Here is a 24,495-nt window from a genome sequence, read left to right as displayed (position 1 = left end):
GCGCTTTTGCACATAGTTGTGCAGCGTTGCTTGGTGTGTGTGCTGTGCACCACCAATTCCTGCGCACTCCCCTGGTGGCATTCCAGATGAGTGTTGTCAGCAGAGCGTGAGCACCGGCCTGCTTTTCTGCTACACCCCATTCCTACTCACAAGTGATTGATTGTGCCAGAAGTGGACCTTTACATCGTTGCTGAGGTTGGCGACTGTTGATCCATACACTGTTGCACCGACGATGTTATCATTCAACAGAGAGCTGTTCTTCCCATCCTACAATTGGCAGAAGAAACCAACATGTAAAACCTGCACAGAAGTAGATCTTCCAAAGGACACAGCACAAGGCCCACATTGCAGGTCCAGCAAGACTCACACCCCTGCCTAAATCTGGCCAATGTCAAGTGTTCGGGTGTTGCCAAAGTCATATCTTCAGTATGGCCACTCAATGTTTACACGCAACTCATGTCAAAATCCATGAAGAGCAGCCTACCTGCCCACCCTTGGGGTTTGGCAAAAGGTACTAAGTCTACCATATTAAAGGCAGGAAACATGGGTGAAATATTCTACTGTTATCTTAAATTTCCTCTCACATTATGTGAAGAATTGGAGCAATATTATTCTAGGTTTTCGCTAGTATAAAAATGGAGCAATCACTTTGCACCAGTTTTGCTCTTTTCAAAATAGGGACTGCAGCAAACAGATTCTGCGCCGATTCGCTCTAAATAAAAATGTTTGCACAACCGCAACAAGGGAGCAAATGTTTTTTTCTGCTATGTTTGATACTCATAATAAAAATGGATGAATATTTGTTTGCCTGAATCAGAGGGTCGTCTTTCACATTTGCATGCTGAGCAATATTTATTTGCACTGTTCCTAATTATGCAAAATTGCAAACAAAGTAGAAAAAAAAGTTTGTTCCATTTTATTACCCTCCTGCAAAAAATGGGTATATGGTCCCCACACTAAATTTGCACCAAAGCCTGTCTACTACACCCCTCTGATCAAGTCTGGGGCTTTGTTTTTCCCACGTCCATAGTGTGTCATTTGCTCTGAGTCCTACTGGTGTCGCCTATGGGATACATGGTGTCCCTGGATTTAAAAACTCCATCCAGTGTCTAGGAACGCCGGCGCTTCTAGTGACAAGCAGGTCTTGCGCCGGTCCCGCCGGCCTCTATCTTAAAACCTCACCTGTCCTCACTTCACCGCAAGGATTGGAAAAGGTGGGTGGATCTAACAGGCACAAGGCTCATATCTTGGGTGATTGCTTTGCTTTGCTGGAACAGTGCCTTGTTACCAAGGTCACCAAGTACACTGCTGCAATTACTAATTACAAACTTCAACTTTACTGCAAACTATTATACCATCTCTCTGCATTTAAACTGTGTGAATTCACGTGCTGTGATCTTATAAAGCAGCACGTGCTTCACGTGATATTCGTGTTGAGCTTGTTTTGTATTGCTGATATTGTTTGATTGACAAACTGCGCAAGTGATCAGTGTCAGGGGCTGCCTTGACTTACTCCTCACCTAGTGCAGTAAATACCGTTCCTCAGCCTAAACAGGCATATTTGAGCATTACAGGACTACAAGTCCCAGAAGCACCGGCACCCTTCATCTAGATCCGTCAGGCGCTTCAGCACTGGTGCTTCTAGTGACAAGCCGATCTTGCGGCGGTCCCGCATGCCTCTCCCTTAAAACCTCATCTGTCCTCACTTCACCACAAGGGTTGAACAAGGTGGGTGGATCTAACAAGCACAGGGCTCATATCGTGGGTGCTTGCTTTGCTTTGCTGGAACAGTGCCTTGTTACCAAGGTCACCAAGGACACTGCTGCAATTACTAATTACTAACTTCAACTTTACTGCAAATTATTATACCATCTCTCTGCATTTAAACTGTGTGAAGTCACGTGCTGTGATCTTATAAAGCAGCACGTGCTTCACGTGATATTTGTGTTGAGCTTGTTTTGTATTGCTGATATTGTTTGATTGACAAACTGCGCAAGTGATCAGTGTAAGGGGCTGCCTTGACTTACTCCTCACCTAGTGCAGTAAATAACGTTCCTTAGTCTAAACAGGCATCTTTGAGCATTACAGGACTACAAGTCCCAGAAGCACCGGCACCCTTCATCTTGATACGTCAGGCGCTTCAGCACCGGCGCTTCTAGTGACAAGTCGGTCTTGCGCCGGTCCTCGCCATCCCTCGGCATCGCCCTAGACCCCTGCTCGTTTCTCTCCAGCTCTACCCCAGTATCTGGTAAGGATGGGAATTGAAGTTATGGGTGATTTTTGGGTTGAATTACATGACATGCAACACATGGAGGTTATCCAACAACATGCTATGCAAGTCATGGAAAGGGGTACAACACACCCTCACAATACCCTACACTGCGCGCTCCTGAAAAATAAACCTCTCCAAAAACAGAAGCATAAACGTAAAACAAGCAAGAGTATTTCAACCCGAAGTGAAACAACATCCAACATAAATTTAAAAGTATGTTTGCTTAACACGCGCTCCCTAAACCAACATGCACAAAACGTGCATGATTTCATATTAGAGGAGAACCTTGACATCATGTGTCTCACTGAAACATGGTTACAAGATCCGATTGGTCCCATTTGTACCATCGTGGTCCTCACAGGCTACACCATACATAGCACCAATAGAGACACAGGTAAAGGAGGTGGGGTAGCAATGATAATGCAAGATTCACTACTTATGTTTCCGTCTACCCTAACGTGCCATGGCTGTGAAACACTTCACTTGAAACATTGCCCTACCGACACTAATTGCGTGAATTTCGTCCTCATCTACAAACCACCTTCTCTTACGTCTGACTTCAATGAGGAGCTCACTGGACAGCTCAATGTACTTAAAAGTCCCAACTCATCTACACTGGTCCTAGGCAATCTCAATCGCTGGCGGGGCGATCACAAGGATAAAAAAGCGATAGACCTAGAGAAGGCTCTAATCGATCTTGATTTCCAAGTTAAAAACTCTGAAGCCACAATGGACAATGGTCACCAGCTAGACTTGATCATCGAGAACAATCTAACGACCACTCCGTATATCTGGTCTGACCACAACAAAATACCCTTCACACTGACCTTGCCCATTCCTCTCGAGAAAACTCCCAATGAACCCAAGAAAACGATATGTAGAAATATGTAGAAATATGTAGAAATTTCAAGACCCTTTCAAGAAATTTAGGACCCTGGCGTTAAGGGGTTAACAGCACCGTAAAAGGTGTCGGCACCGTTAAACCCTTAATGCCTGATTACGAGGTCCCTTTGCAGCTCCCGACCTTAACGGCTGGTTTGGACCAGCCTTTAAAGTAGGGACCCGCAAAAGGACTTTCGAGGTAATTACGGTACTGCAATTTGCGGTACCGTAATTACCGCCTTCCCCAGTCCCATTGAGCCCTATGGGGCAAACATGGGAATGGGGAAGGGCCAATGGTAAATGGGGAATTACCGCCCCGCCAACCTTGGAATGGGGCGGTATTTCCCCATTTACCATTGGCGGACTTGTTACAATACCGGCAGCAACCATGGTGCTAATAACGCCATTGGTTACCGCCGGTGTTGTAATGAGGGCCCTTGTGTCCTGTGTCAACAACATCCTAGCAGACATCAGCGAGGACGATACTTGGGAGAAAATCATATCTAAATATGAACAACATACCACATCTCTCATTGACCAAATAGCTCCTCTACGCCCAAAACAAGTTAGACCTAATACAAATCATCAGAAATGGTATACCTCAGATTTAGCAGTTCAAAAAAAGGAAAAAAGACAGCTCGAAGCCAGATGGCTACAAAAAAAACAACCATTAGCAACAAGGACAGCTGGAAGGAACTCGAGAGGTCCTACAAAAAGAACCTTGTAGAAGTTAAAAGGAATTACTTTAATACACAAATTCAGAAAGCTTCCAATGCCCCAGCCAAACTGTTCGAGATACTAAAATCGATCAACAAGCCTGAATCATTTACTCCGGCTTTTGTCCCGTCCCAAGCAGAATGTGAAAACACACGAGCCGCATTCTGTAACAAGATCACTAAAGCAAGAGAAGTAATAGCGAACGCCCAACTTAACAAAGCTAAATACCAACAACCACTCATGAAAAAGAAAACAGATAATCTTGGTAAATTCCGTTTTCAAGAAATTACGACCACAGACATGCTTAACACCCTGGCATCGATGAAACCTTCATCATGCGCAGAAAACATACTGCCTCCGAAAATCATTCTGGAAAATGGCAACATTTTTGCACCTTTATTAACTACAACGGTAAATTCTTTTTTCCAGGACCAAATGGTACCCAAGAATATAAAAAAGGTGACCATCACCCGACTGGTCAAAAAGCCCAACCTAGACCAACGAGAACCAGGAAACCTAAGACCCATAACTAACAGTAATTTAATTCTAAAAGTTATGGACAAAGTTGCAACTGCTCAATTGCAAGCTTATGTAGAGACCAATGAAATATTACACCACCAACAATCAGGTTTCCGTGCTGCACATAGCACTGAAACTGCGATGCTGGACCTGCAGACAAAAATGCTAAGGGGCAACACTGGTTTGCTGATTCTACTAGATCTTAGTGGTGTGTTCGATTTACTAGACCACCAACTACTACAGGAAGCACTGGAGAAAATTGCCAAATGCTCTAGTGAAGCTATAGGCTGGCTGTTGTCATTCTTAGCACACCGAATTGCCAGAGTTAATTGCGGTGGCAAATTCTCAAGCGAGTCTAACATCTTCTGTGGCGTCCCCCAGGGAGCCAGTCTCTCGCCACTTCTCTTCAACTTATATCTACGCCTCCTGTGTGAGGTTTTAGACAACATCAATGCCTGTTTCACGAACTATGCTGGCGACACTCAGCTAGAAGTGGAACTGAGTGGAGACCACGTAAAAGACAATAAAATGGTAAATGAACTCTACAACATCATTGAACAATGGATGGATCATAACTGGATGTGTTTGAACGGGAAAGAAAACGAGTTGATGGTTTTCGGGTCCAAACAAGCCAGGGCCAAACTATTATCCAGCTATGATTCCTTCATGATAAAAGAGCCCAACATCCAAGTAGTGACTAGCGTAAGAACCCTGGGCATGACTCTAGAAGCCTCCCTGAGCTCAGATACTCAAGCCTCCTACGTCAGCAAACATTGCTCATACTACTTAAGACTGCTAAAAGCCATCAGACCTGTTCTGAGTGAATCAAGCTGTGCTATCATTGCCAGAGCGACCATCCTGTCTAGACTGGACTATGGCAATGCCTTACTACTAGGGGCCAGTAAACAATGCCTGACAAAATTCCAGCATATTCAGAACCACGCTGTTCGGATAATCAAGCGGAAGGCTAAAACCGACCATATCAGTGAAGCACCAAAGGATCTACACTGGTTTAGGGTCGAAGACTGTGTCATTTTTAAATCTATGACACTTACACATAAGTGCCTATATGGTAAAGCTCTGGCGTACCTGAAGTCCAAGATCATGGGCTACACCCCAACCCGCACAATCAGATCTGAGACTCAAGGGCTTATTACAACTACTCTTCATAGGAAAACAAATGGGTTAGGCAAAGCCTTCCCAACCGATCAGCTCAGCAATGGAATAAATTGCCATTGAACTCGAGAGCGGAATCTAAACTCCTCAGATTCCGAAACCAATTAAAAACCTTCCGATTCAAATGAACCAGACATCCCTGAGTAGTACTTAACCTCTTCTGTGTCTTGGCATTCCAACCGTCTTGTGATCTGTTCCATTTAGTCAGCATGTTATGTGTAAGTCAATGGGCCTCATTACACGGATGGCGGTAGGGATTTACCGGTACCGGTAAAATACTGGTACCGGTAAATCCCTACCGCCTTACTACGAGGTCCCTTTGCGGGTTGGGGGATTTAACGCCTGCTTTTTGCAGGCGTTAAAATCCAACCCGCTAAGGGACCTCGGAGCTAATTACGGCACCGCAAAATTGCGGTGCCGTAATTAGCGCCTTCCCCATTCCCATAGAGCCCTATGGGGCAGAAATGGGAATGGGGAAGGGCAATGGTGGAAGGGGGATTTACCGCCCCTCCAACCTTGGAATGGGGTGGTAAATTCCCTTTCCGCAAAGGCGGTGCCGGTATTTTACCGGCATGAGCCATGGCGCTAATAGCGCCATGGCTCACCGCCTACCGTGTAATGAGGCCCAATGTCTTTATGTGGCACCCGATGCCTGCAGGCTTTCGGCGCTTCACAAACAAATAAATACATTTAAAAAACAAATAATAATAAATTGTCAAGATGATGGTGAGCACTGTTGATGAGATGTTTGTATTAACTGTCATCAATATCTATTCAGCAATGAATTTATAAAATTGATAATTGTCAGACAATCGCACAGATGGAGACTTTGCCCTTCAGTCTTCTGAAGATGGCTGCAGGCTACACATTGGTAAAAGGTTTTTCTTTTTTTCTTACACATCCACCCATTATCCAGAAAAATTGACGATTATCTACAGGTATGTGGACCTTTCGGAAGGAAGGCCTATAGAGATCTCATTTCCTGGGGTTTGCCGGATGATTGCAGACAACCACTGATCTCCATCTTTGGGTTATGGCTCTGATGGAGAACTTCCTTGAAGAACCCAACATGCAGAATCAGTCGGGCTCCTCAGGGTGAGTTTTCGGAGAGAACCAATATACTGCTGCCCTTCCAGGTGTGCACTGCTCTTCCATCCACCTACCTCACCTATGACTGTTTAATGCTTGCCAGCTGTGCAATCGCAATGCTGGAGATTGTCAAGGCGCAGTGTAAGTGCACAGCGTAGAGGCTTTATTCTGCTTAGCAGACTTTGGATGGCTATCCTTTTTGCCAGTTTTCTTGTGCAGGTTATGTTCTAACATTGATGTTCTATATCCCTGAATTTCGTATCCTTTGGATGAAAGATAGACTATATTGAGCTCACGGAGGAGGATCCATCACACTAGCCCATAATTCATTGTCAATTGCGATATATTGTGTTGGTTATCTTAATGCATAACGCTGCTTTCTTACGAATGGGATATGATCTGACATTTGTGCGCCAAAAACAAAGCGTATCCCATAATATAGTCCCACCCCTGCACACCACCTGTTCAAGGGAGGGTAGAAAAGCTGAAGCTTGCATGTGCTCAACTGGGCTGGATTCTGGGTCAAAAGGTGGGAAAGGAGTTTGGCTGGCTGAGCTATTGCAATCTAAAACTATCAGCGACCCTAAAGAGTATAATTATACACTTTGCATTGTTGGAATACAAGAGGCCATAGCGATCTAATAGGAATCAAGAAGTCCATACAAATTCTACGTCAGGCAGACATCTTTTTGATACAGTAAAGTTAGATAGTGGGGGACTTCCACCTGGACAGCTATAATGTGATCCTTCATTCTGCTAGGAGGGGTGTAGCCGGATGATGGCAGGAGGTCTGGTATTGGGGGTAAGAAATGTGTTTAGACTTGAGCACATGGAACTGAGTAACGTCACCCCCCACCTCGCGGCGGCAAAATTGGAATAGGCACTAATACATCTTTGATGGTTATTATTTTATACAGCCCACCAGGTGGGGTCCACACTACATCTATATTGGAAGATATTGAAAATGTACTGAACGTGGCAAGAACCTCGCAAGGTAACATAATTGCTCTTATTGAGGATACTTCAATGCCCACTGTGGGACTACATATGATAAATAACTGCTTGGGGATTGGGTCCCTTCTCAAATCCCTGTCATGCAATTGAAATGCAGCATGGGAAATAAAACAGGCATGGAATGGTTGTACTTTGTGGCCTGTCATGAATTTATTACGATGAACAGTAGAGCCTCAGGAGCTACCTCGGGCCACCCTACATGGCAGATTGCCAACAAAACGGCAATTCTTGACTATGTTGTCATGGACTGCAGTACAATTGCCTTAGTGGAAGAGCTGCTTATAATAAAAAATGTATTCAGTGATCATGCGCTTGTGGCCCTGACTCATACTCATGTCTCAAAAAATCTAAATACTCTGCAGGCAGAGGGCAGACAAACTCTCAAGGCAACATAATAAAATGGACATGTAAAAGTATCCATAACCCGAACTCAGCATTGGAATTGGCACACTTAGACATAGAATCCATTCCCTGGACTAATCCAGAGGCTTATAAACTATGGCGTGATCCTTATATAGGTTTTAGAGGGGGGAAAACATGCAATACATGCTAATAGATCCCATCCTCTTACTTATGATATGCAAATAGTTAGGTCAAAACATGCAATAAGGGATGAAATAAGAAAATTATGTTACTGCCCATTGTAATAACAAAGCTACCAGAGTCCAGTGAAAATAGTTAAAAACCAGTATAAAACGGGCTCACCATGTACAATAACGCTCATAGCACTAGACATTGGCAAAATATGCTTAAAATCTCAGTGACCGATGATGTGAAAAAGTTCTGGTCCCTCATTAACATCAAAACTACAGGAGTGGACCCATCTTTAATCAAGGTTGACATATTGGATAGGTTCCATAAGCAGCAGCCATGTGCTACTCAAGTTCCCTCTTTGCCATATAAAATGAAGGACATTGACGAGACTGATTTAGAAATCATAACCAGGAAACTGAAAAACTCGGGCACTCCTTGGTCAAATGGGTTGACGAATAAAATAATGAAAAGTGCTCCTTCCCTTTGGGCTACAATGCTTATGAGGCTCTTTAAGGCTGTAGAATGCAATCCACCCCACCCCTCGCCCCTAGATGGAAACTCTCTTTGCTTATACCTTTCCGTAAAGCCGGCAAGAGAGCCAATCCTCAAAATTACCGACTACTTGCGATGCTAGATGTCTCCAGCAATATATTTGCTACAGTTCTTTTGAAAGATCCCTCTATTTGGTAAAAAAAAACTCACTCCTTAGCCAACTGCAAACGGCCTTCAGAAAGGGCTGCAGTACTCTAGAATATACTTAATCTGCAAACTCTAACAGATAAGGCCCAAAAGAGTGAATTGCTACTGTATGTGGCATACATTGATTTCAGTAAGGACTTTGTCACTATTGATAGAGCTAAACTCTGGGAAAAATTGCAAAGTTAGAGGGCCACGCCTGGTCTGATTAATATCATCAACCAGTTGCACACCACGACGCAAGTTAGAGTAAGGCTGAACGATGCAGGTGATTTTTCCAATAAAGTCTGTACTAACACAGGGCTTAAACAAGGCTGGGTATTAGTGCCTTTACTTTTTAATCCCTACACACCCGACATGCCTCTGGCACTTCAAGGAGTCCATGTCTTTCCGCCCAGATGGGGAGATACACACATTAAAATAATGGCTAACGCAGACGATATTATAGTGATGGATCATACACCTATCGGTCTGCAAAGAGTGTTTTTCCCCATAAAGAGATATACCACTGAGAATAGTTTGATTATGAATCTCCAGAAAAAGTCATGAGCTTCAGCAGGAAAAAAAGCCTCCTCGTTTGTCTGGAACTGAAATAATCAGCCCCTCGAAGTGACCATAGATTATGTGTATTTAGGCATGTATTTCACACAGAAACAATCTGAGACGGATCTGCAGGCTCGTACGAAGTTGAAAGCCATTCAAAAATTGAGCGCCATTATGGAATATGTGAAATAAGGATGTGGCTATAGTTTGAACGGTCTCCTTCTGGTGTACAAACAGAGCATCACGCCGGCCATTTTGTTTGTTTGGAATGCTATTGAAAAAGTAACCTTAAGTGGATGGATACACTGGAAGCGGAAATACTTCATCACAAATTGGGACTCTCCAATTGTGTTCCCATAAATAGTATTCGATTGGAATTAGGACTTAAGGCCTTATTCATTAAGATAAAGAATTTAATTGTAAAGGTATACCTCCATTCAGTTTATTTAATGAGGAACTAGGTAGCATAATTAATTCCAAGCTTAAGGAGTTTGTGGATAGTGTAACTTGCTTCGCCCACCTAATTGAATGGAAAATGGACTGACCATGGAATTTGCATTATTATGAAAGCAACTCCTAGTAAAAGCAGTTGACTGGGATAGATGTCATAATATCACCTGGTTAACTAATTATAAGCTGACCCAAGATAGCATCCAATACACTTACTTCAAAAACAGACCTCAACGATACCTCATTACATTTCTGTGCCCGATCATATGTAGGCTGTTTATGCAACTTCGTTTTAACCTCTTACCATGTACAGCGGTCACTGGTACACGAATGAAAATAAAAACAGCAGAGTGACATTGTAGGATCTGTGGGGAGATTGGTCATTTTGAACCCACTAGACATTTTCTGACTCAATGTGCGGCCCTAATTGATACTAGAATCTTATACCTGGGCAAGTTTGTACACTCAATCGAGCATCTGGAAAAAGATTACGTTTGGATGGGCTGCCTTACAGGCTGCTATACGCCTTTAACCATTGCACTGATGAACTCTTGGAGATTGATTGTTGTGAATATGCTGACAAAAGAATGCTGTCCTGCCTAATAATTTAATTGATACTTTGTTAGATATGATGAATGAGGTGGAGAAGTTTGGCTTTTTAGACTAGATAAGAATTGGTGCCTTGGGAAATCGACTATTAAGAAATGTTTTTCTTACTTTTTGTATGTGCTAGACCCTGATTTTATGGTTTGTATTTAGACAATTTTACTTGGTTTTGCATTTAGAAAGTGGTTTTATGAATGTTCTTTTTTTATTTATATTTTTACATTTTATATTGTTGAATGTATAAAAAGTTATGAACTGTACTTCACTTAAACAAGTACAAATAATAATTGTCAAGCTGCAGTGGTAATCAATAGACACGCCAGGGCACAGCCAGAAGGAGCCGCGGTGCACTGCTTAAAGGTCTGCCTTTGAACCCCAGAGGTCCAAGTTCTGATAATACCGTCATTCAGCACATGATGAAAGTTTGAGGTGGTGAAGTTGCGTCGTAAACTGTAAATTGATTTAAAGTGTGTCGTCTGTAGACTGTGCTTACTCCCCACATTCTCCAGCATTGGTCACATGTAGGCTGCACTCCAGCTTGAGGCATCTGTGTTAAAAGAAGCAGTTTGTCTGTCTGTGGTTAGTGTGCTCAGAGTTCAGGATGAAGAGACGGAGCAGTGAGAGGCTCTAGCGGGTAGATCTGTTCTGGATGTGGGGGTCAATGAGAAGTCTCTAGGGGCTCCTTAAAATGGGAAGCACACTCTAAGACTGTAGCTAAGGGCTTAGAAACGAAGGGGACTATGCGGTGGAGGTTTACTGTGAGGGGGGAGTTCAATTTAGGGCTGGATGGTTTGTGAGTGAATATGGGAAAAGGGGCACTTTGGGGGTGGGGGGGTACATGGTAGAGGGCTGATAATGGCCTCAAATGGGATTATACCTCTGAGGGGCTCTGTCACTTATAGGAGGTCAGGGGGCAAGGGCCTTGGCATAAAGATGCAAATTAATCAAAGACAATGTGGTCTAGAGATGTTTGTGGGACATCATGCAAACCTACTTTAGGTGCATGGTAACTAGCTGAGAGCTTTGGGGGTACTGGGATATTCGAGAAAAAAGAGAAGGGGAAAATAAATGTAGATCAGTGAAATCAGTGCCATCAGTGTTGCCTTGCACTGTTATTTATTGATAGACTCAAGCTAGTAGCTCTATTATTGTTTGTTTTGGATGGTTGGGGGCCACTTAAGAAGCCGTGAATGGATCCGGTTTGCTAATACAAGTGTACAGAATGCTCAGCGATCAATGGGATTGAGTGCTACATTCCATAGCATTGCCTACTGTGTGCATCCTTCAGTAAAGTAGATAATGCATTTCACCCGGTTGCAAGTAGCGGGATGCAGATTTGCTGCCTTTGCAAGAGGAAGCCCCAATCTGGAAGCCCTCGCCATTTCTCTCACCTGATCAAGGCAGCACTCACCACTCTGTAAAATTGAAGGAGGCAAGGGATGCAAGCCATAGCCATGTCACATGCCTCAAACAACGGCAGGTAGGTGCTGCATACTTCCCTGATTTTTGTGACCTAAGTTGGCCAATGACAGTCATGCCCATTAATCCACCTTAAAGCTCACTCTCATGCTCTGCCCATTAGATCATGTCTTTATCCATTACTCCCCTCAGAATTTGGAGGGTTATGGTTGACTCTTTGCAGAAGACTTTCTTCACACTCTCTGCACACCACAACTGTCCTCAGATGCTGAGTTGCCGTTGCTGCTTGCACAATGCTATCTTGAACACCATCTGCCTCTGCTACAGCTGATCCCCCCTCATTGTCACAATATACTGCTCTGAGCGCTGTCTACCACGCTTTGCATCCAGTAACCTGCATGCCCATTGTTATCTTGAATACATTCAGTCTCTCCTAGTGGATCAGTTAATGAGCCCCACTTCCCTGCACTGAACACTGTCTGTTTCTCATATCATCGTTAACTGATGAGTCCCTTTCCATGCGGCCCCTGCTGCACTACACACAATTGGCCTCTCCTACTACCCAAGCCGAAAGATCCTCATGTGCTGCTCCAACTCTGCAACCCTGAACAATGTCTTCCTCTATAAATCCCCTGGGGTATGGAATCTCCCTTCTCTGCTCCTGGGGTATGGAATCTCCCTTCTCTGCTCCTGGGGTATGGAATCTCCCTTCTCTGCTCCTGGGGTATGGAATCTCCCTTCTCTGCTCATGATCTGCTGTCCTGCACACATCTTCTTCCTGTAACCCCGCAGCTGACGAGTCTCCCTCCATGCCCACACCCTGCTAGACTCAACACTTCTACCCCCTTCTCTGATAAGTTCATTTCCCTGCCAACACTCTGCTACCTTGAATGCTCACTGCATTTCCTACTGCTTTGAACACTATCTGCAGATCCTACACCCATCAACTGATGAATCCTCTTTCCTGGTCTCACTCTACCAGGTGAACCGTGTCTTCTTCTCTTAGCCCACAGCTGCTACATCCCTTTCTCTGGTCACAAACTGTTATTTTGAACACTAGTTGCCTTCTTCAGCTCATGACTCTTCCTTCCCCATTTGCCCTCTGCTGTCCTCAAAATCTTCTGATCCCCGTTCATAAGCTATCACAAGATGGATGTGATTTCTCTGCCCTGTTTTAGCACTCTTTCTGTTTTGCCTTTTGAGTTTTCACACACGCCTAATTCACCCAGGATCCAGAATTCACAATGGAAAGGAAACTGCCCCGGAGCTTATTGTCCTTGGATAGTTTGGCGCATCCTCCTAGGTGTCTGCCCCGCACAGCAACACACCTGTGAGTTTCTCTTTCTCCCTCTCAGAGAACCTCCCATGAGTTGTGAGTGCATGTTTTGAACGTAGATTTGTGGTATGATGCTAAAATATGCCATCAGGCAACTTGAAAGCACTAAAGTCAAAAGAAAAAGGGTCTAGCCTTGAGTTAGAAGTTAGAGATAGAAGAGAGCTACTAAGAGGGATATCTCCTACATGCAGCCCTCAGCCTCTTCCCCAGGATCTCCCTCAAACATCTTCATTGCTCCTGGCTCTCCCCCAAACAGAAATATTTTTCTGGAGACCCCTGTGCTAGTAATACATATTCGGAGGGAGCGCAGGGGGCACTGCTAGATGCACCCCCTTTCATTTCGTTAGGCTTCTGGAACTTCTTGGAGGAAAAAGAAGACATCAGGATTCTAACAGGGTCTCCCTCATCAGGGTAGGCCTCACCAGGGTGTAATGAATCAGGTCATGTCTCTCTCCTGCCCAAGGGTGGCCAAGTCTAGTCTGCAGAGCATAGGTTATAAACCTAAACTGTGTGGGTGACTTCACAATAGATGCTGCATTGGACTGAGGGCTGTGCCCAAAGAGGTGTGTGGTTGCATTTGAGAGCCTTAGGGGTACTTGGAGGACGCATAGCACATAGCTTTGCTCCTTTTGCTCCAAGGTTAGACCAAGACAGTGACAATGTCAGAACAGCAAGAGGAAGGGAGGCAGAGTGGGAGAGGGTCACTGAGCCTGGCCCATGTACATGGAGGGCAGGACGAAAACGTATGTTATGTCATAAGGGCATTTGCAAAGCAATACATCTCCATGGATGGCAGGCCTCTTAGCGACCAGGGCCATATGATAGTGCAGCGCTGTGCAAGTTCTATACTCGGGAGGTCAATACAACATACATTTGAATACAGCAAATCTAAACAGGCTATATTTATCTAGCCAGTGGTCAGTCTGAAATAAGCTAATCACCCTAATCCGACTCAGAGCCAACTTCCTCCCTGGAATCTGTAAATCATAATCATAGGCAGCTTCTTAGCTCACGCAAAGCCTAACCTGAGAACCCTTCGTCTCCTGTCGCTGAGCCTGCATCCACCTCTATTTTCACTGAGCCGCCTCCCCACCCACTTGAGCATTCCAATAGAGCTTCTTCAGCAAACATCCCTAATCCCCTAGAACTCCTCTCTGCACTTAACAAGACCTCCTGGATGACCCCTCACACTACACATATCAATGACCCTATCGTCTAGATCCCCACCTTTCAGCCAATCCCATTAGCTCCCAGAGCACATACTTGGGCTCCGGGTGAGTGGTCTCCCCTAGTGAGTGCAGCCTGACATGAGTCTGCTAAGAGGCCTGCAGCTTCCACTGTGTCACTGAGTGGGGCTGATGACAACAGTTGTCCTCTCAGCCACATAGTCCTGCTGCTGACCATGGCACAGGCAATGGGCCAGGGCGCCTATTCTCCTCTATTTTTCGTCAGTCTGAGAAGAGCAGGAAAAATGGGAGGAGATATTGTGTTAATTTCCTATGAATCCACACCAATGTAATGTGGCACTTGTCTTCAACTGATGTGACAATATTCAGAAAATTAAATATTTCCAAGCACAACAAAGCTATCACATCTGGTATCAAAATAGCACAATCAGCCATGTGAGGCTTTGTTAACAGCAGTAACAAAATCCTAGTGTCCCACTTCGTACTCTCTATGTGTATATCAAGGATTGTAAATACAGAGTATATTTTGGGCCAATGATTCATAAGCACATGATAAAGGTGCAACTTGAAGGAGAGTGCAGATGCTAGAAAGAGCAGCGGTTGACCATTGTGCGGGGTAATGGAGGAGAAAAAGAAATCTGACCCCTTGATCAATCCTCACTTCATAAATATTGGCCTCTGTTGCTTGAAGCAACTCCAGAGACTATGGAATGAAAGGGGGATACTGCAACAGCATCACAAATACTGAATTGCCTGTGCCATGCACCCTCACTTATATATTCTGCCTGATAAACCGGACAGTTACACAGCTCAAGTCTAGTAGACAAATTGGACTGAGGGGTTAAGGTGTGAATGGAATAGAAACACAATTCCAACAGGATCAGTGAAACTGCTAAACGCAAACTTGTGTTGCAGTAAGAAAGCACATTTCCAGGACCACAGGAAATTACAGTCTAGGCCCCATGCAACACTCAAAAACAACAGCTCACTCAGTTGTGCCATGCTCAAACACAGTACCAAAAATTGGTTTACCTGTGGATGCGCACAGGGGCTGTGCATGCATCTATGACCACATTATTGTTTGCCTTGGCACAGGTTTTCCCATCTCACACATGCATGTGTGGTCATGCTTGTGAAATGATTTATAAGTGCAGCCTTTGTTTTCTATGCACCCTGGCTGCCTGGCAACCCAACAGTATAGCACATATCATTGATATTGCCTAGTGTAATACCCTTTATGGCTCCACCATGGTGTCACAAATCTTTGCGTGTCTCTCTTACCCACTGATAACAGAAGTACCTGGAATAAGATAGAGGAGTCGAAGTAGATGCAGACGAGCCGACATTCCCTTGCTTTGTTTCTTCTTAGGATCTCTGCCGGAAAGCTCATGGCATGATGGTTTTCCTGTTAAAAGTAAATGATATGACAAATGATGATTTAGTAGGAGTTATGACTGGTTGCGAGATACATTATTTAAAATGCAAGGTAGGAATGTAAAGGGCTGCCTTGAATTTATCTCAGCCCCTAGAACAGATACTGTACAAATATGATCAATGTGAACCATCATCAAACCACTGGAGCGGAGATTGCAGACCAGACAATGAGAACCCCATCTTCTAACATAGAGTTGGGTATGCTGGTAAAAATGAAAACGTCTATGTTTCGAGTTTTGGCTCACTTATTCTCTGCTAGGAGAGCACTTTCCTTAATCAAATGCAAAGGCATTGCATCAACACTCTCTCTGCCCAGGGACCCAGAGCCAAAGATAGCCTGTGAAGTGGGATAAAGTTGGAGATCCTGTTGTGCACAGTGTCTGTTCACTGTATGAGCACTTTTGTTTCAGTGAATAAAGCAGCCATGGTAACAGCAGAGCTGGGAAAGTAGATGCACCTCCTCTACCCTAGTCAGTGCTCCCTAAGGATCACAGGAGTTCAGAGTCTGTATCTCAAACCTCCCTCTGCAAATCCCAGAAATCTATCCTGGACGACGGAGACAGAAGAAGGGCCAGGTGCTGCTCTTCGGGGATGCCGGAGAGGAGGCAATCGCCTCCCTAGATCTGCAGGAAGCGTCCCTTCTGGTGCTCACCATCTGAGTTCATAATTGGTTGCATTGACCAACTGCATTGATCCCTTGAACAGTATTTTGAGAGGAATTTGTATCTGGCAGAGCACACTGAGGTTTCAAAGTTCTTTGCCAATTATTTTGAGTGCTGCTTTTCCTCTGCCACTATATTCTCAGGAAACCATTCTTCCAGGACAGTATTCTCTTTTTCACAATTAGTACAGCAACTCAAAACCAAGGTAACATCACAAAAAATATTCACCTGTGGATTTACATCTTGCTGTCCCTGGGTGTGACTTAATACACCTTAACTCAGACAAGGTTGAAATGCTTTGAGACTACTAAGGTGGTAAACTGGTGCAGTACAAACCAACTAATAATAATAGTGATAATAATGGTGCACTGTCACCTTTAGTCGACAGTAGAATGGTGATCAAGATGCATATTGAGTGCATGTACTGAACAGACTGCTAAGGTTTTGCAGTCAGGGAGAGTTTAGAGACACTTCATTCTAGTGTACCGCTCCATGCAAATAAGAATCCTGCTAAGTGCTTAGAGATACTATTAGCACCTTTTAGCTGTGATATCTATATTGTTATATCTAAGTGCTCCAGACGTAGAATATCATGATGTAATTCAACATGGTAATGCAGTTAGCATCACCACTTTACAAAGAAAAACAAAGCAGAGAGCATGCACCAGGTGTGAGTCTCAATTACTCTGCAACACAGCGTGAATGTGGCCTGTGATCGTGCTGGCTGGGTGCCCGCCTAATAGCACATGCACAGATCAACACGGTAGGTGCCCACAAAAACTGGCAGCAAAGGTCAGGGGATCCCGTACACCCACAAAAACGAAAAACCTTAAAACACAGCGAAGAAATCAAGATTTTCATTCCACACCACAACAAAACTGTGCAGTGTGCTCTGCCCCACCCTGTGCAGATTGTGTTATCAGTGTGGTGCTGCTGCAAATCTCATTAGGTGTGTATTCCTGCAATCCCAGGCTGCAGTACAAAGGTAAGGATGTAGCCTCCCCAAGCCAAAGTGCAAATAAAATAGCAACACAAATAATATAAGTCAGTAACATAGGCTTTGCTAAATTCAAAGGAAGTGATACTGTGTTGGTGCCACTATATCCGCTCTTAAAATCTCCAGTCCTCCAAATGGGTCAGTCGTGTCATATTATTCTGTGACAGTTTGGAGACCTGTCACAACTCTGCTGCTCCACATGGTTGCTACCAAACTCCACGTCTGTTTGTTCCTGATGGCCATCTGTTCAGAGTTGGATTCTTGAACTCCAACTTCCAATAAGCAATCTGTGTTGCTACAGGGAAAGGTTATCTGTTTAAAAAAGGAGTCACGCCTCAATGCCTAGTAGAATAGTTCTAGTATCAGATTCACAAACTCTTTATTGCCCTTACGTTGAATGCAGAAATAAATTGAGGAAGGATGCATGAAAGGAAAACGGGAAGGGAATGTAGATAGCAGGGTGGGTAGATGAAAGGAAAACGGGAAGGAAACAGAGAAGGGTGGATTGGTGGATGAAAGGATAATTGGAAGGGAACAGAGATATGATATATGGCTGGATGAAAGAAAGGAGGAAGGCAAGGGAATGGAGACAGGATGGATGGAAATATGAAAGGACATTTCAAAGAGAACAGGGATATGATGTATGAATTAAAGCATGAAAGGAAAATGGGACTGGTCTGAAGATTCGTGGACAAAGGGAAAATTGGAAGGGAATTGAGATTGGATGCATGGGTGGGCGGATGGATGAAAGTAACATTTGAAAGTAATGGTGATATCATGGATGGATTGAAACAAGCTAGAAAGGAAAAGACTGGCTGCCATTGGGATAGATTTGTTTGTAACCACCGAGGGTCCTTTGTCATTAATGATTCCTGGGTTACACCACAAATGGAGTCTTGCCCCTAAATTCATTTATGGAAGATGGCAGTGATGGGGGGCAGGGCTGTCTTTGTGTAACTGGACAGGGAAATGATTATCCATATTTTTTTGTTTACCCCCATTACAAAATGATTGGGTTCAGATGGACTAGGCCCTTACTGCTCACTCAGCAGATTAGGGTTTGAAGCAAGCAATGCAATGGGTCTTCAGGACTGATTCCCCAACTGTAACCTTTGCGATTGCTAGCTTTTCCTGGAGAACCTTGAAATCAAGGGCAAGGGTATTTATTTAAGAATTCTATGTAGAGCATTAGTTTTGACTTGCGGGCAGCCACTGCTGAAATAATATGTACATAGAGCAACGTCCAACAAGAAAGGGCATAAAACCCACAGTAAGGGTGTGAAGATGTAAAGAAGAGAGAGGGAGGCACCACTGGGGAAAAGGCAGCACAGAGCACCGCAGTGATGAAAGGGTGCACAGCTGGCTGGAGAAGAGGGACAAGGGGAGTGATTGAGGGCCACAGTAGGAAGGATCAAAGGGCTGATGGGTCCCTTTCTCTTGTGTCGTTGACATGAAGCGCCGCAGGAGGTGTAGAGGTACGAGTGGGCGCAATGAGGGAGAAGAAAAGCTGGTGACGCTGTGAGAAGGCTCTTGAGGATCGGCCCGTGTTGGGGCAGAGGTACCAGTGAACTGTGAGAAGTTTTTGTTGCACCACGATAGTGCTGTTGAGTTAGCCCGCGTTCAGGGCTGAGGGATAGACAACGGAGAATGCGGTTATTGCGCAAATGCGTGCCCGCCGACAGAGGCCCAGTGAAGGATGACGGGCAGTGGGTGGTAGCGAAGGAAAGCTAGATCATACGCCCGCTTCCTCCTCCCTCCCCCACTGTGACGCTACGATGAAGGACAGTGAAAGTTACTTTGGCAATATCCCATCAGTCCTTTCAGTATCATAATAGACAAGAACTGATAGGAAACATGGAGGAGACCAGCAGGAGCCTGTTGTCTTGGGGTATTAGGGCAATACAATCTCAGTGCCTTTACAAAACTGTCAAGTGTTGGAAATTCTTTAAAGACTGTTAAAAATAAAGAAATGAGTATTAATAAAAATCTACTGAGAGTCTGTCCTTATTCCCACACCGCTGCGCTGTGACAAGTGGTTGCAAGCGGAGGGATAAGGAGGAAGACCATGGAAGCACTGACCAGGACCCTAAGCGAGGGACAGCACCAGCTGCAACAAGCGCTGCAATTGCAGAGTCAATAGGCGCAGGCTGACGGACAAGCAATTCAGCAGACCATTCAGGTACAGCAGGCCCAGATGATGGATGCAGCAAATTTAAGGAGGCACACGCAGGTAGCCGCTACGGTCCTACAGAAGTATGCACCTGGAGAAGACCCCGCACACTTCTTTGTGAACTTTGAAAGGGTGGTGTGCAATTTGTGGAGGCCCTTCCCCTGCCAATCGAGTGTTGGGTGCAACAACATCATAGGCCCAGTCTGACAAAGTCTGTTACCATACCCTCAGCCGACCAAAACGCGGGGAAGGGGAGGCTGATGACGTATGCTCCAACCGGACGAGAGCTAGAAGCAACGACTGTCACAATGGCCAGACCAACCGTCTGATGTTGCACCAACCCCATGAACAAACAACCGGAGTTAGGAGGTCCAAGGATACGACTAGGAGGTGAAGGAAGCATGCCAAGACGACCCCCTGGGATGTGGCCCAGGGGTCCCCAATGTTACAAATGTGGGGTCACATTGCCCGGGTGTGTCCCAAGAGAAACAAGGCAGAACCCATGGATATCGGAGTTTTCGATGTGCCCAAGGAAGGAACTATCCGGAGCTTGAAGGACCCCCGAAATCTCTCTATGGGTACACCTGCAAAGCAGAAGTGGATGGACGCCTGACCTGAGCCATGATAGACTCTGGAAGTCTGCAGATGGCAGTCAACGCAGAACTGGTAGGTGCTATCCATGAGACTGGCATGAGCATTCCTATCAGGTGTATGAATGGGGATGTGAAAAGATACCCTATGAAAGAGATCCAGGTTAAGTTAGAGGGAGAACAAATAGCCTTGAGGGCTGCAGTGTTGCCTGTGCTGCCTGACCCCCTATTAGTGGGCTCTGATGTGCCAAGCCTGCCTTGTATTATACAAACTATTGAGCAAAACTGGCTGGAGAGAGCCCCGTTCCACAACTATGAGATTTCTCCTCTTTCCGTTAAGGAACAGAAAAGTAAAACCGAGAAGATAGCGATACAGAGGAGATGGCAGGAGAAAACCATGCTCCCAGTAACAGTGGACTGGAAACTAGACGAACAGGAAGACAGCTTCCGGTTGGACCAGGAACTAGATCTAGTGCTGAGTAATGCCCGGGCATCAGCAGAGGAAGCACAAAGAGCCCATACTTTATCATACATACAGCAGTGTTCAGAGTGCCAGAAGAAGAACAAACCCAACATCTCAAAGGCCCCACTGCAACCCAGGACCTTGATTCGCGAACCCTTTCACCGAATAATTATGAACAATGTGGGACACCTCAACCCCATGAACAGGGGCCACATGTATTTGTTAGTATTTGTGGACTATGTGACGTGTTTCCCAAAGCCTTCCCCTTGAGGAGCACTAACGCCCAACACATTTGTGATACCCTGGTCCCATTTAAAGCCAGAGTTGGCATACTAAGAGAAATCATAACAAACAGAGGCACGAATTTCATGTCGACTGTCCTTAAACAAGTCTGTGAAACTTTGCAAATCAAACAGCTAAGGACCGCTATCTACCATCCCCAGACCGATGGGCTGGTGGAACGTTATAATCAAACCATTAAGCAGATGTTGAGGAAAGCAGTGAAGGCAAAAGGCCAGAATTGGGACGGACTAATACCCTGGATACTTATGACCATGCGGAACACCCCTCAGTCTGAATGCAGGTTGCACCCTTCGAACTGTTGTTTAGAAGGCCAGTCTAAACTCTGCTTGGTATATTGAAGGAAAGGTGGGAAGAAAACCCCAACAAGAGATTACCCTGACAAACTATGTGGCATAGCTCAGAGAGAGAGTGGAGAACCTACAAAGAATTGCCCAGACTTTTCTCCAACAAGCCCAAGGGAGACAAGAGCGAAGCTACAAGCAGGACACCTGAGTGCGGACATTCCTGGTGGGGGACACAGTGTTGGTCCCCCTACTGATGACAGAGAACAAGAGTTTAGTGGCCTGGAGAGGACCCTGTACTATAGAACAAGTCATCGGTCCGGCAATTTATAAGGTATGCCAGAATGATCGGAAGGTACCCGTACAAACCTATCATGTCAATCTCTTGAAAATATGGGTGGAACCCCCAACCACTGTCGCCTTCATCAACGTTGAGGAAGCTTCTACCAAGGACCTACCCCAGAATGGGGATCATGTCAGAAAGGAGGACCTCAAGATTAATCCAGACCTACAACATCAAGAAAGGGCAGAACTGGTGCAGCTAATCAATAGGTTCTCTCCAGTGTTCTCCTCATTATCCAGGCGTACCACCAAGGCCTACCATCAAATAGAGACAACTCCAGGGACCACGGTCAGACTACGCCCATATGAAGTGGGTGGTAGGAACGGAGGATGGATCTGGAAGAACGGGTGATGTATATGGATGAGACGGGTAAAGTATAAGGAAGGAACGGATGAAGTATGTGGACAAAATGGGTCAAATATATTGAATAGAACGATTGAAGTATGTGGATGAAACGGGTGAAGTGGATGGATCAAATGAAAAATGTGGTTGGAACGTAGGAAGTATGAGGTTGGAACAGGCGAGGTATGTGAGTGGAACGGATGAACTGGGTGGAACGGATGAACTGGGGGCCACGGATGAACTGGATGGAATGGTAAACAGGGTGGAACGGATGAACAGGGTAGAACAGATGAACGGATGAACAGGGTGGAATGGGTGAACAGGGTGGAACGGGTGAAATATGTGGACGGAAAGGATGAAGTATGTAGATGTAAAGGATGAATCATGTGGATGGAACGGGTGAAGCATGTGTATGGAACGGGTGAAGCATGTAGATGGAACGGGTGAATCATGTGGTTGGAAAGGATGAAGCATGTGGATCGAACGGGTGAAGTATGTGGATGGAGGGGGGGCGTGGCTTGGAAGCCATGTGAAAGGACGTGCCTGTACGGGAGCTCCCGCTGATCCGTACATAATCCGACTGTTACAGCACAAGGACCGCTGTGATTTGGCAGAAAGTGGGAAGACTGTGAACATGAAGTCCGGCTGCACGCGAGGACACATTTTTACACGGGTTTGTGGTGCGCACGTGTACTTAAGAGCCGAATGAAGCACTGGTGGCGAGATCACGACTGACGACAAAATGGCCGCCGCCGCTTGACGAGGGGACAAAGGAGCGGTGGATTGGGACCACAGCATACGTGCGCCCTCTCAGCGGAACAAAGGGGGCAGCGCGACCTAGCCCATCTGGGGGGAGCGCCGTACAACAGCGGTGCCCGAGGCTGTGGGGCGAGCTGGGACTCTCAACTGAGTCGTGGTGTATGGGCACGGTGCCTCCCTGGCCTGGACCGGAGCGCTGCCAGAAGGACGCTCCTGACTGGAGATATGTCGAACAAACCTCTGAGGGCGAAGAATAAGCAGCCTACGCTCGACGAATACGCCAAGACGTCGCCCGGCCTGGAAGGTGCCAGGAGCAAGGATAAAGCTCAGACCAAAGAGATGGCCGCCGGGGGTGCGAACCAGGAGGTCCTCGCTGCGATCGCGGACCTGAAGGCAACGTGGGAGACCAAGCTCCAACTTGCTGTGGTCGAATTGAAAACTGCTTTGGAACTACAGGTCGGGGCGGTGCAGGAGGACGTGAACCTCCTGAGGCAGGATGTACGAGCCCTTGCTGAGCGCACGGAAACTCTGGAAAAGGAGATGGGCCCTACTGTGGTGGACTGCACTGGATATAAGAGCGATATCCATGCCCTGGTGCAGCGGGTGGGTAACTTGGAAAGTAGGGCCGAAGAGGCGGAAGGACGCGCTCGGAGAAATAACGTTCGCATCGTGTGCCTGCCGGAGGGGGCTGAAGGCCAGAACCCCACGGAGTTTATTGAGAACTTGCTGTTGCAGGAGATCACTGGGGGAGCCGTGTCGCAGGGGTTTGCGGTGGAGAGGGCGCATAGGGCCTTGAACAGAAGACCACCGCCGGGGAACCCACCTAGGCCTGTGATCGCCAAGATCCTTAACTATCGGGATCGGGAAAGGATCCTTGAGCACTTTCGTAAGGGGGGCACCATACAGCGAGGAGAGGCGACCATTACTGCTTACCCCGACTACACCCTGCAAGTGCAGCGTAGTCGCATGAACTTTGGGGCGGTCAAGAGGCGATTGCGGGCAGCGGGGTACAAGTATATGTTGCTCTATCCGGCCAGATTGAAGATATTCTTTAAGACTAAGACACTGTTTTTTGACACTCCGGAGGAGGCCATGGAATGGCTCGATGCACAAAATTGTCTTCAAGAGCCAGATGAGCGGATGGCGGATGGAACGGGAAGAGATAAGTGATGCTGCGGGCCCGGTTGGGCGATGAATATTGGGACTGGAATATAGTTGGTGGGACTTTGTTATGGTAGTGTATGCGTTAGGACTTCGAAACATGGTCCATGTGTGCGGATACGGAATTGTGGGAGGGGAGCCTCTGGGGACTGTTCTTTGTACCCCAGTTTGTGTTTAGGTTAGTCACGGTGTGTGGGGTGACACCCTGTCGGGTTCTCTACTTGGGTTCCAGAGAGAACCGAACACAGGGATGCCTGAGATCCAGGGATGGAGCTGGGCAGTTGGTTGGGTTAGGGAGGTGGGGAGGGTCAGTTTTTATATGAGCCTGGGAGAGAAACTGGGGATGGGGGCCCTTGCGGTAGGGGGGAGGCGAGTGGACCTGGGAAAGGGATGGGAGCTACTGATGCATCATGGGGGACCTTAGGATACTAACTTGGAACGTTAGAGGGCTTAACAGCTACCTTAAGCGTAACAAGGTCATGTTGTACCTAAAAAGACAAAAGATAGATATCGCCTTGTTACAGGAGACACATCTGACACGGGATAAACT

General features: G+C 45.9%; 1 protein-coding gene across 2 annotated transcripts in view; it reads right to left on the bottom strand.

Moving 5' to 3' along the window:
• The window catches only part of ADGRG5 (adhesion G protein-coupled receptor G5), a 651,384-nt gene that overhangs the window by 211,471 nt on the left and 415,418 nt on the right, over positions 1–24,495 (bottom strand). For both annotated transcript variants that reach the window (XM_069654199.1, XM_069654209.1), the window contains 2 exons: positions 15,741–15,845; positions 151–267 (listed from right to left, as the gene is read on the bottom strand). In XM_069654199.1, coding sequence (XP_069510300.1) covers positions 151–267; positions 15,741–15,845 — 222 coding nt within the window. The remainder of the gene's footprint in view (positions 1–150; positions 268–15,740; positions 15,846–24,495) is intronic.

The sequence above is a fragment of the Ambystoma mexicanum genome, chromosome 1p (genome assembly GCF_040938575.1).
Source record: "Ambystoma mexicanum isolate Mex_15411 chromosome 1p, UKY_AmexF1_1, whole genome shotgun sequence".
Lineage (NCBI taxonomy): Eukaryota > Metazoa > Chordata > Amphibia > Caudata > Ambystomatidae > Ambystoma > Ambystoma mexicanum.
Note: the sequence above shows the minus strand (reverse complement) of the source record. Positions and strands in the feature narration are given on the sequence as shown.